Raw genomic sequence first — 13,811 nt, 5'->3', positions numbered from 1 at the left:
AAAAAAAAAAAAAAAGCTAGCATTTGTTGGGTGTTTGTTATGTGCCAGGCACCAGCACCTAGTATGTATTAACTCATTTAATCAGCATAATTATGTGTGGTTGGCACTTTCCCATTTTAGAGAGTTTAAATAGCTTGCTCAGGGTCACACAGCTAAATAAAGGGGGTGGGAGAGGCAGACAGTTTGTCTCCAGGACCTGTGAGCTTAGCCATTGTAAATTGCCAAGTAGCCTGGCTTAGAGCTGTATTACTCAAACTTGCTTGATTGGACCATGGACCATTTTAAAATATATGATGTCAGAACATCAGTAAACCCTGATGAAATGTAGTATGAATTTGCTGTCATAAAGTGGAGAGCACAGCTTTGATTTCTATCAGTTCGTATGAATAGAAGTTAACTACCACCTGATTTAATGAACTTACTGGTCTAACACAAATTAAGAAACATCTGTTTTTTCAACAGTATGCTCTTTTATCTGTGTTTACTATATGGATGAGAGGGTTTCTAAATAGGTGGTTTCATTTTTTATCTGTCTTTCTAGGTCCCACCACATCAACCGGGTCCACCTGTAGTTGGTGCTCTCCAACCACCTGCTTTCACACCTCCTCTGGGAATTCCACCTCCAGGCTTTGGTCCTGGTGTTCCTCCTCCCCCTCCTCCTCCACCATTTTTGCGCCCAGGATTCAACCCAATGCATTTACCACCAGGTACACCAAATTGTCTGAGAACATACTTACTTTAGAGCCTGCAATGAAGTGATAGAACATAAGTTGACATTATTTCTCTTATTTTAGGTTTTCTTCCTCCTGGACCCCCACCTCCTATAACTCCACCAGTATCCATTCCTCCTCCTCACACTCCACCAATAAGCATCCCAAACTGTAAGCATGGTTTTTTCTTTGTGTTTGCTTATCGTCTTGGAGCTGGGTATAGGAGGGAGAGTCAACCGGTAATAGGGCCTATAGTATGGCAGAAGAATGTTGACCGGGAGATAATTAATTATTCAGCTTCACATGTTGATATAATTATATTCCTTAGCTACTATCGCTGGTATAAATGAAGACACTACAAAAGACTTATCTATTGGAAATCCCATTCCAACAGTGGTGTCTGGGGCTAGAGGAAACGCCGAGTCTGGTGACAGTGTGAAAATGTATGGCTCTGCTGTGCCACCTGCTGCACCTACGAATCTGCCCACCCCTCCTGTAACCCAGCCTGTTTCACTTCTTGGTAAGTTAATTTTTTTATTACTAATTTTCCTTCCCCATCCCCAAGTTAGGTTTTTTTTATAAAAAACAATGTTAATTTTGGGAAAATGATCTCTAAGACTGGTGTTTTTTTTTTTTTTGGTTGTTTTTTGTTTTTGTTTTTGAGGAAGATATTCCTGTTAAAGTCAAATATGTGTACTTGGTCTTTACCAAGAGATAATCTCAAAGATGAAATAATGTTTGTCTTGAATAAAAGTTGGGATCTTCACATCCTTATTTGGTATAGAAAAATGAAGAAAGTAATCTCTGTGCAAAGGAATTGGTACAGAGTTCGTAATTCACTTAACCTCAGTTTCTTACCAGCTTTTAAAGGGACATTTCTTTAACAGCATAGGTTTTTCTCTATCCGGACCAATTTTTATCCATCTGAAACCCGTGGACTTTGGTAGCGTTCTTTGTGGGCTCATCTTTGATACATTGCAATAAAATGGCTTTGTTTTCTGAGTAATGGTTGCAGTCTGAGATACCACTTTCCCACTCACTGTCAGTTTACTTGGCTGGAGTTTATCTGTTGTGCTTTTTACCCACAACTTGAATACTGTGATCAAGGGTGATGTGACTTAGATCTTTTACATCTTTAAGTGGGCTTACTCTTGGCTGGGCGTGGAGGCTTACGCCTGTAATCCCAGCACTTTGGGAGGCTGAGGTGGGTGGATCACGAGGTCAGGAGTTTGAGACCAACCTGACCAACACAGTGAAACCCCGTCTCCACTAAAAAAGAAACCACAAAAATTAGCCGGGCATGGTGGCATGCGCCTATATCCCAGCTACTCAGGAGGCTGAGGCAGGAGAATCACTTGACCCTGGGAGGTGAGGTTGCAGTAAGCTGAGATCGTGCCACTTCACTCCAGTCTGGGCGACAGAGCAAGACTCTGTCTCAAATAAAAATTAAAAAAAAAAAGGGGGTGGGGCTTTCACTTGCTTGCTTAAGCTATGAATAAATATATCATGCTTGTTACAGTAGACCATCTTTTAAATTAACAAATTGTTATATTTGAAGTGGTATTGCCAAATATGATTAACACTTGAATCTCCTAATTGGAAGTTAATACCTTGAGAGTATTGCAGTGTTTTAGTCCTGTGAGCCCATAGTATTTTTCAAAGATATATGTACATGCCTGTTTGCTTTCATAATCTGAGTTGTTTTAGGAAAGAATTCATTGATTACCTTTGAGATATAGGACAGTGAAACATTGGTTCGTAATAGAGGACTTTTACTTTTCACCCATACTATTCAGTACTGTTGAAATTTTTTATTTTTTGCATGTACTACATTTATAATAAAAAAAATCAATTTGTTTTTAAGTGGTATACTGTATTTTTCCCTTCCCCAGACTAAGTTTAGGCTGAAAAAAGCCTTGATTTTATTTCTCTTAGTACACAGATTAGGTGATGGTAAAAGAGGATTTGGAATTAAAATTTATCACAAGTGATAAAGGAACATAGTTACCATAATGATGGAATATCATTTGTTTAATAAGGAAGTTGCTTAAGAGCTTTTACCTTCCCATGGAAATTATATCATACAAGGAACAATGGACTAGGAACCAGGGAACATCTTTGGATCTGTTTTATTATGCTTTTTTTTCCCCCCCCCCCCCATGTTAACATGATTGCACAGGAAATATAGAATCTGTGTATGGTTTTCTGATCAACTGCTTCTCTTCACATCCTACATGTGCACACACACACACCTTTGATTGTGAATCTTAGTCTCAGGTCCATGGATGTTAGACTACCTGAAACTATTTACAAAATTGCTGCATTTGTGCTTTTTACGGGGCTTAACAAACTTATGAATGAAAAGATCTCATGATCTCCAGGAGTTTAATGACCACCGCTTTCAAACAACCCTGAAGAGTAGTAAGTAGCCTGCCTATGATTTAACATTTAGGTCTTGAAGATCCGGCCTGTTATTTCTTAACACTACTGAACATAAGATTTAACCTCTGCATCTAACATGTGAAACCAAACACAGTTGAGAAGTTGATGAGTTTGGAAATACATAGTAAGCTAGGCATAGCTAGAAATGTAATTAAATTCTGAATCAGTTGTAGCATGTATCATCACCTGACATATCTGTTTCTGTGTCCATCTTCCTCCCACTAGATGGACACATGAGAAGGGAACATTTGTTACATGAGTGTTCAATGCAGGACTGTTCATATTTTACCTCTGATGATTATCTTCGTTCATAACTTATAAAAACAGATTTTAAAAATTGAAGGCTATTCTATATTCTAAATCCATAAGGGTTTAGAGTTTGACATAAGAAAAATGAAAAGTTTTGTTAAAATAAGCACTTTTAACTAAAATACAGTAGTTAAGTTCCACTCATGAGAAAGAATGCCTTCCATGTGCCTTCAGTCAGCAGTCTTGAATATCACATGAATTTTGACCTTATAGAGGTATGAGTTTTAAATGTGTATGCAAATTAAGAAGGATTCATCCAAGACTAACCAGTTTTATTATTTTGATAAAAGAATGTGGCAACCACACTGCAGTATTGCAGTACTAAAGGATCAGTAATCAGGTGGGGATAACCAGGTGATAGAATGCCAGAACTGAGATGCTTTGATATTTCCTCTTGGTGCTCTAATGTTTTCTTTTAAGATAATAAAGGGAAGTGTTATGCTGACCAGAAAACTGTAAGCCTAGAAATTTATACTAAACTTCACTTTCCTCATCTATAAAGGGGGATAAAAATGACAGACACAACAGGGTGTCACAATGATGTAATGGGCCAACATATATAAAACGCTATGGAGTCTGCTGCAGGGCAGGCACTTACTGAATGGTGGGTGCTTATATTACACGTAAGAAATGTCACAGATGATATTCATAACACCTAGAGAAGAATATCTTTTGCAATTCTAAAATTATATTACTTCAGCTGTGATTTGTTTTAAACTGTTGTATTGGCAGGCAGAAGAAGCAAATTTGTTTTTTGAGGCAGAGTCTTGCTCTGTTGCCAGGCTGGAGTGCAGTCGTGCAATCTGGGCTCACTGCAGACTCCACCTCCCAGGTTCAAGCAGTTCTTGTGCCTCAGCCTTCTGAGTAGCTGGGAGTGTATGCACATGCCACCACACCCAGCTAATTTTTGTATTTTTAGTAGAGACAAGGTTTCACCATATTGGCCAGGATGGTCTCGATCTCTCGTGATCTGCCCACCTCAGCCTCCCAAAGTGCTGGAATTACAGGCATGAGCCACCGTTCCTGGCCTACTTGTTAGGAAAAAATTTATCTTGACATAGTTGCATCAGGTATTTTTGAGATAGATTAGATCATAAATTTACACATATCAAAGTTCCATCAGTTGGCTTAATGAGAAAATGTGTGTCGGTTTAGTGATAAATAGCACACCTAGGGATCTATAGTTTTTCCAGTGAGCAAGGTTTAATTGAGTTCTTGGATCTTAATTTGTGAAATACGGCAATATTTCTAAAGTAGGAGGTGTCAAGCAGTTGTTCAGTCCGTCTCCAAAAATTCTATAGTGAAGCCTGATTATACTGGAAAGAGGCAGTAGGTGCCTTAAGGATGGTTTGGTTTAAAATTTTTTCTGTATCATCAGACTTAAGCGTGGGTCTTAGTAATTAGTTGAATCGTATTACAAAATTTGGAGGGAATAAAACCAACTTTTAGAAATTTTGATTCTTTTAGTAATACTTATAATCTGAAAATATAAAATTACTTGATGCACAATAATCATTCATTATTACTTGATTTTAAAGAAATCTCACATGCCAAAATAGCTAGAATGTGGTAGTTTCATAAAAGCTAAAGGTAACATGCTACAGTTGTTGGTCACTTAGGAGAGAAGGAATATTAAAAATGATAGCAATCCAGTTCATTCTCTTTACTGTATAAGTGTCTGTGTTTACTTTTCAAAAACTTTTGTATAACATGTATCTCTAATATGTACAACATATTTTTATTAAAAAGTTCATTGTGAATGTAAAGTTTGGGTTACTTTCGTGTTCCAAACAATAAAAAAGAATACACAAAAAATGTTTGTTTGTGTTACCTATCTCTACTGTGTTACCAGTATATCCAGAATATCTTTTCAAGCAAACACTGTTCTAGGTTGAACTCATTCCTTTTATGGAAAATGAAAGCCTCTTAACAAGTATATTTATTCACTGATTATCAATATGAAGAGATTACTGCCAGTTTTTAATCACACTGTAGATGATGGTAAAGTTTATAAATAAGAATTGGGTATTTGTAAGATCACTTCTTACTTGTAATTTTTGTTACCAAAGGTTTTAAAGCACGAGTCACAAGTTGGTGGCCTGTGGCTGAATACTAGGCAGTGGTGTGTCCCGGCATGGCTTCAGTAGGCATTTGCGTTGATGATTCCAGATTTGGACACCTCGGGAAATTGTGGGGACAGAATTGGTTTGTGAATTATATTTAAACAGGTGTAAATGTTTATACGCTATCATTATGATCCCTGAAACTGCCAGAAGTTGAGTAACTTTACCAACAATTTCAATAGTTGCTTTAAAAGTGGAATTTGATTTTGATTATTTCACTAAAGTTTGGATTTCTCTACCCAATTTCTGTCTAGAATTTTATGATTTTTGATAGCTCATAATTTTTAGCAACACTTATTAGAACATTAAAGCACCAATCTACTAGTAATGCGCTAGTTAGCCACTGACATTTAAAGGAAACCTGAAGAAAATTCAAGAAAGAAGAGTTTTTAAAGTACTAACATAATACCTAATTTTTTAAAAACAATTTTTGCATTTTAAATTTTTTTGAACTTTAATGTTTGGTTAACATTAAATTATAAGCTGGAGTGATGTATCAGGTATTTGATTTGGTACCCAAAAAGCCTGTTTACTTATCCTATAAAAGCATTCTTCTTTAAAAGCTTTAAAATATTTGAATTGGTATTCTAATTATTGCATTATGTTATTCCACTAATGTTACATAGTAGATTGTGGTTTCTTAAATACGAATTATAGTACCTTCAACTTAGTATATAACATTATTCATTGGATATAGTGGATAATGCAAAAAGGTGATTAATCTACAACAAATATTTGGCATGAATATGCATTTACACGTGAACACACCATAGTTTCTCACAAGTGCAAAGCCCTTCAAATGAAACATGGAGAAAGTCTTGCAGGAAACCTTGAAATATTTTAACACGATGTCTCCATTTCTCCTGGGCTGTCACTTCTTAGGCTTCTCTAGAGTACAAGTCTGAAGAATGTCTTAAATTTAAATCTCTCTGAGGGACATCTTGAGGAAGGTGGGAAGGTCAGTAACTCTGGGCTCTAGATTGACTTTGGTAGAGAAAGTTAATTGCTGTACAGAATTTCAGGTAAGATTTTTTTCCAGCTAATATTGAAAATAAAATTGCCTGCAGATAATCTCATTCAGTGATAGAAAGTTAACTCTAGACTTCAAACTTACTGACTCTGATCCTGAAATTTTAACTCATAGCCGATGTACTTTGTCAATTATAGTAACATAGTAATAGTATACTAACAAATTCTAAAAAGTAAATCTATTGGGAAGTTAACCATACAGAGCTTACTGTACATTATTTTTAAAAAACCAAGCATTTGAAAAAGATAATCATTCTCCAGTTTCACTTGTAATTGTTTTTCATGTATTAGATGTTATCAAAACATAATGTACCCTTGTGCCAAGAATAGATGAGTTACGTACATCTCAGTATATCTGCAGTATGTATTATTGAAAACTCAAATTTCTCTTAATCTCTTGCAGACATCCTAAGCATCATTTTTTCAATATAATCTTAATGTATGATACAGTCTGAAAGATGCTTTACCTTAGTCTTTGAAAATTAGCTCCTTTTTCTATTTTCCCCAGCTCTCGGAACATAGTGCTTACTGTAAGAATCACCTAGGAGTGTTTTCAGAATAAATAGGCCTAAATGTTACTAGTGAATCTAGGCAAAGGAAACAATGTGTTGGTTGTACTGTTATTTCAATTTTCTGCAGGTCTGAAATGAAAAAAGAAAAATACTTGATTAAAAAATACTTAGGGATATATGCTTATGGATCTTCAGGCATTGATGAAAGAATTAAGAGTGGTTGATCTTTTTCTTCATTTGGGAAAATTTCATTTTTGAGTTCATGCAAAATGCCACAGTGACATTCATTCTGTAGAGAACAGTGGAACTACAACAAGGAACAGAAAAGGAGGTTGAGAGAAAACTGCATCCTATCTCAAAGTTCAAATCTTCCTAGGTTTATGCTGGAAAGATTGTTACCACCCTGGGAAAAAATCTCAACCCTATAGCCTCTATTCTTAATCCCCTGAAGGGTATCTTCTCCTTGATGAGTTTGGGCATCACCTCTGCAACCACCGTTCGCCTCATACGTTGAATAAATATCTAATCAATAACCATTGTGTGCCACGTACCCTTCTAGGTACTAGAAATACCAGAATGAACAAAACAAAACCTGTCCTGGAGTTTATATTATTGCAGACCTGGGTAATAAGTAAATAATTTAACATGGAGATACTTCTATGAAGAGAGTAAAACAGGACAGTTAGGAGATTTAAGGGTGTAACATGGATATCTGCAATTTTAAATTCGATGGCTAGGGAAGGCATCTGAACCAGTAATGAAGAAATACTCCCATGTAAATACAGAGGAAAGGAATGTAGAGTGAGGGCCAAAGATAAGGGGGCCTGAATTTAGATGGAACGGGGCTTATTGAAGGACCACAGTGGGAAGGGAGAGCAAAGGGAAGAAAGTGGCAGGAGATGAGCTTAGAGAAGGTGGTTGAGCGCTAGGCTCTGAGTGCAGTGGGAAACTAGAGTTTTTTTACCCATGACATGATCTCATTTACAATTTTTAAAGTATTACTGTGGCAGTTACAGAAACGGACTGTAGAAATTAGTAAGAGTGGAAAGGAGACCAGTTCTGATGCTGCTGCAGCAGATGAGATGGGAGCTAGCCCACATTAGGCTGGTGCAATGAAGGTGATAAGTGATTGGAGTCTGAATATATTTTGAAGATAGAGCCTTCAGAATTGCCTTATTGTTTAAATACGAATGTGAGAGAGTCAAGAATGACTCAAGTTTTTCATGTGAGCAACTGGTAGAATGAAATTGCCATTCCTGTGATGTGCAAATCTGTAGGAGTGGGTTTGAGGGGAGCCTATCAAATTAAAACGTTGGATATTTTAACTTTGATACCAGGGTACAGATGCCAAGTCAACAACTGATAGCATTTAATAGATAAATTCTAATATTTAAAGTCACGGGAGCCTGTGAGATTACCTAAGGAGAGAATGTTAATAGAGAAGTGATGAGAGGTCTGAGGACAATAATTCAGCATTTAGCAGCTAAGAGTATGATACTGAGAGCTAAGATGGACGTAGTTCCACATGCCAGGAACTCTCAAGCAGTTTGTATATCTCAATCATTTAAGCCTTGCAGCCCTCAGGGTTATCTTCATTTTATAGTTGGGAGTTGGGGAGGGGGGGCAGGGAAGCACTTTGAGATGAAATAATCTTCCAAAGGTCACATAGCTACAAGAAGCAGTGTTAGAATTCAAGGTAGCCTCACTCCTACAGGAGCCTGTGCTTTTGAACACTATCTATACTGTACTTCCCAGCAAAGGATACTGAGAAGGTGTAGCCCATGGGCTAGAATACAAAAGTAGAGGGAGATATTCCAGAAGCCAAGTAGAGTTTCTAGGCAGGAAAAGGGAGAGAGAGAACTATCAGATGACACTGATGGATCAAGAAAGAGTGCTGCAACTTGGCAGCTGGATTTAGCAAAATGAAGGCTCCTAGTGACCTTGAGAAAAGTGCTTTCATTGGATTGATGAATTCAAAAGCCCAGTTATATAGGGTTGTGAGAGAATGGGAGATGAAGGATACAATAACGATTTTGAACATCTCAGGAGATTTGCTATAGAGGGGAACAACAGAAAGGGGTGATGATACCTGGAAGGAGATCCAGGGTAAAGGAGTTTTAATTTTTGTTCTTGTTTCTGAAAGATGGACAAAACTATGATATGCTTACTGGGAAGTCCAGTAGAGGGGAGAACGTTGGTGCAAGCAAGAAGGCTGTGTGCTAGGTGGTTACATAGGTGAGAGGGGATACAAGTAACAGGTGTAGCTGTTGGAGTGTGGACAGTCACAGACAGTAGAAGTAATGTGGATTCGGGTGCAGGTAAATTGGTAGATTTGGTGATATGTGGGTGGATGAGAAAGTCTTTTTCTAAAGACCATTTTTAATGACAGGCCAACTAGGATAACTAAAATATAGTATATTCATATAATGGAATATCAATAAATGAAGGACTAATACAACATGGATGAACCTTGAGAAGATACGTCAAGCAAAAATCAGTCACACAAGACCACATATTTTAGGATTCCATTTACAGAATGTTAACAGGCAAACCCACAGAGACAGAAAACGGGGTTGCTTGGGGCTGGGCTAAGTGAGGGGAAAGCTGAGGAAATAGAGATGGCCCACAGATGCAGGATTTCCTTTAAGGTAATAAATATGTTCTAAAGTTGAGTGTGATAGCTGCCCAATTCTGTGAATATACTAAAACCATTGAATTGTACATTTATGTGGGTAAATTATAGGCTGTGTGAATTTTACCACTAAAATTACTATAAAAACAACTAAGAGTAGGCAGGAATAAGGAGAGACTTGCAAATGGAAATAGATATCCAGGGTGTGAGAATATGGATTTACTAGGAAAATGTTAAGATCGCTGACCAGAATGAAGGGTGGACTTGGGCTGTAGTTATGAAAATTTTAAATGAGAGCAGCCAGCATACTGAGGGTGGGGCAACCCACAGCCACATCCAGTTGAAGATTAGGCAGAAGAGTTGCATTGAAAACCAATGTTGGGGATTTTCCAGGCAGATATGGTGAGGGAGAGCCATGGACTCCAAAGCAGGTAAGGAGGAACATAAAGACATGAAGGGCCTTGGGGGACATGAGCTTGGTGGGATTGAATTATCTGGAGGAAGGAGACCTGGAGAGAATAATCTGGAAAGAGGAGAAGTGGGTAAAGAGTGGGGTACTTGGGAATTTGGAAGTAGTAATGTTATTAGTGATCAAACCTCTAGAGCTCCTAGAAGTGTAGCTCTGGTAGAATAGAAGATAGGGTTGTTGGCCAAAAAAAAAGGTAGAGAAACTGACTCGTTCCTCTCTTTCTGTAAAGATCCCACTGAAATGTTGCATTTTCTGCAGAATTGTCTAACTGATGCAGTTGGTCACCCCCACAGTATTTAAATCAGACCTTTTACATTTAATGTTTTATATCCGTCTCTCTGACTGCATACACTCTGTGGTCCTTCTTGACAGAAAGCCACCCTATGCACATTCTCCTGAGATTCAAGGTCCACATTGGACTCCAACTATGAAATAACCTTCCTTTTTCCCACCTCCCCCATAGTCCTTTAATACACCATTCCGGACATCTTTGCTGTAGATGGCAATGGTGTCTTCCCCACCTCCTTTTTTTTTTTTAATTGTAAAACAGCTGTTTTTTGAATCATCATAGGAAGTATTTACAGATTCTTTGTTATTTTTAGTTAAATGCCAGCGTGTTTTCCATACTCAAATTTGAATACAGGCACTTGGAGCTATCACTTTTTTGGTCTGCCCTAAAACCTCACTGTATTAAAAGTTTGTTTCACAGGTCTGAGCCCTTTTTTGTTTCATCTGTATTTCAGGGGAGTTAATACCATCACTCTTCTGATGTTGCATTGACAGCTGCATTCGCTCATTTAAGGCAGAGAGCTGTGTTCCTTCATCGCTTACACCCCGTCCTTCCTGTCTACTAAATGTCTTCATTGTTTTTACTTCGGTCTCTTGCCACTCATTGCTGGATTCTCCAAATAAGTGCCTAACTACTCTCTAGGGACCTTCCCGTCTTTGTTATCCTGTATACTACTTGCCAGAGGGACCTATCAAAAACAATCATAGAATCATTTATTCCCGCTAAAAATTCCTCGGTTTTCTGCACTACTAAAAGTCAAAGTCCAAGTTCTTCCTTGAGGCATATATGGTCTCTGAATTGCCCTCACTTACCTCTTCAGCCTCATAAACCCCATCTGTATTTTCCCTTCCTTCTTAGTTTTCATCAAAAGTCATTTTATTGTGGTTCTCTGAACAACACACGCCACTGCTTTACCTTGCTATGCCTTTTCAAAAGCTGCTAGTAATGTCTTGATAGTAGTGTCCCTCCTTAACTCACACTGGCCTTGTCTGTTTTCCTTTGAGATCCAATTCAGACATCCCTGGGACCCCCACTCAGATTCACATACCAGCTTTATCACTTCTCCCTTTGTACCACCGTGTGCCATCTCCTACAGCAATTGAAATTTGTCAATTTCTACTAAACTTTGTCCCTTTTGAAGGAAAGGACTATTAAATGAGGTAATAGAAAATTCAGATATTTAATACAAAATGTGAATGAATTGGGTTTTTTAAAAATTTATAACTTTAGAAAACTTGTCAGTGATATCACACATATTTCCAGATGAAATGAGTAATTGCTTTGAATGCCCTTTTAACCTGAGTAACTCACAATATACTCTGATGGTTTATGCATAATGCCAGCTTTCCTAGCTGGCATGCTTGCCAAGGTCTTTGTCCACCTAATGTATTTTTAATATAATTTGATTTTAAAAGTATTACATGTTCACTGCAAAAGGGAAAAAAGGAACTACAGATAAAAAAGTGTGGTCTGAAGGCCATTTGGGGCTGTGGGAATGTTCTATCAGAAATTCAGAAATTATAAATTTAGTTGACTCACAAAGAGTTAAAAGGAAACCCAGCGGACCACACATCTTTTTAGCTTTATTTACAAAGAAGGGAAAGGATTTGAGTGTATAATGTTTTAAGCAAATCTCACACACAAATACTCACATGTATGGGATAGGCAATTTATAAAAATTGGACTTTTATAGGTTTATGATTATTGTAAATATTAACCCTGTTAATCTGTTTATACCCTCAAATGAATGCTGTAAAGTACTTAAGAGATGTGGTCCTTCAGACTGGGGATGCTATTTTGTTGTATTGGCCCATTTGCATCCTTTGGCCACTGTCATACTTGAGGAATCCAAATCACGGGGCAATCAGGAGTAGGATCTTCCCATTGCCCTTCAGGAATCACTTTCCTTTTGAAGACACATCTCAACTAAATTCTCTTGTTATAATAAGATGCTTTAAAACTGTTTCCCCTGTTTTTCTGGTGTTATTTTAAAATTTGGCATGACCACTTAAACCTATAGATAGGCACCAGAATTTGATAGGCAGACCTCCGTAACAGTAAACATTGGTTATTTTAGTCCTGGAAAACACTTTTTCCTAATAAAAGGTGATGAGAAAGTAAAGTTCTGTTTGTTTCAGGTGCTTCTGTATAATGATACCCCTATTAAAAGACTGCCTGAACATACGCATTTTATGTTTTGGATTAAAGTCCACAGGTATCGGGACTACACTATTCCTTTACAAAGTGAAAGCAAGGACATGTGCTTCTGATGCCCCAGTGTGTGGTATATACTCAGTAGATATTTCCCAAATGATGTAAAGAAGGTTTTCTTTTGATCTGAGATACTGTATAGGTGGCGTCCTGTCCTGTACATGTTCATTGTCTGGGATTTTCCCCAAGAGTCTGAAGAGCCTGTGAACGGACAGTCATCACCTCATCCATTTCACAGTTTCTGTCGTTTTTGCTATGGTAATTAGCATTTCCCAACTTTAGACCGGACATATGGAAGTTTAGTGTATTTTTTCCAGTTACCCAAGTACTTGACTTTAAACTATGGCAGGTGTTGGGGAAGCAGGAAGAGTTGATTAAGATTTTAATTATCAGAAGTAGAAATGTTGTGTTTTTTGCCAAATCAAATGTTTAGTGTTAGGATATTATCTTTCTAAACAGATGTGCAGAATAATAATTTCAGCAGTTACATGAGCCAAGCACTGAACTCACTCTTACATATTTTATCCTATTTGATCTCAACAAGTGGCAGATATTATTACTATGCCCATTTTATAAGCCAGAATACTAAGGCACATGTCCAGAAAGATATTTCACCAAACATTTCTCTTTAAACATTTAGAAGAAGATATTTTTGTTTGTGTAAATAGCAAAGCTGGTGAGTCTTTATGTTAAAAGAGTTACAAGCTGGTTTACATACATTTTCAGGTCCACTTTAGTGCTAAAGTTTAACAAGTAGTGCTGCACAACACATTGTGAGTAGCAGAAATGTAGAAGTTATTGTTTATCATAATTATTAATACATAAAATCTAGAAACAGGACTTGTTAGTTTGCTAAAGTAGGTGGGAAGAACTTGATTGAAGTTGTAAATCTAAAATAACATTATGTTGGGGAAGAAAGAAAATAGTACTAAAGTATTGGCCATTTTTCTGATCATTGCTAACTGATGATAACCCGTAACTTGCTCAAAGACCTTTCTGCAGCACATAGGTGAATGGCATTTTCTTAATAGTATCTGGAATGTTTTCCATTATGTTATTTTTAGTCATAATGGAATATGACTGAA

General features: G+C 37.3%; 1 protein-coding gene across 2 annotated transcripts in view; it reads left to right on the top strand.

Annotated features, from left to right (window-relative positions):
* Positions 1–13,811, top strand: part of SCAF4 (SR-related CTD associated factor 4) — a 64,537-nt gene that overhangs the window by 48,136 nt on the left and 2,590 nt on the right. Inside the window, exons 17-19 of one of the 2 annotated variants that reach the window (XM_017517170.1) lie at positions 542–707; positions 795–881; positions 1,105–1,230. In XM_017517170.1, the coding sequence (XP_017372659.1) occupies positions 542–707; positions 795–881; positions 1,105–1,230 (379 nt within the window). Of the gene's footprint in view, positions 1–541; positions 708–794; positions 882–1,038; positions 1,231–13,811 lie in introns of both variants that reach the window. The other variant, XM_017517169.1, reaches the window with a different exon arrangement.

The sequence above is a fragment of the Cebus imitator genome, unplaced genomic scaffold (genome assembly GCF_001604975.1).
Source record: "Cebus imitator isolate Cc_AM_T3 unplaced genomic scaffold, Cebus_imitator-1.0 Scaffold621, whole genome shotgun sequence".
In the NCBI taxonomy this organism is placed as follows: Eukaryota; Metazoa; Chordata; class Mammalia; order Primates; family Cebidae; genus Cebus; species Cebus imitator.
Note: the sequence above shows the minus strand (reverse complement) of the source record. Positions and strands in the feature narration are given on the sequence as shown.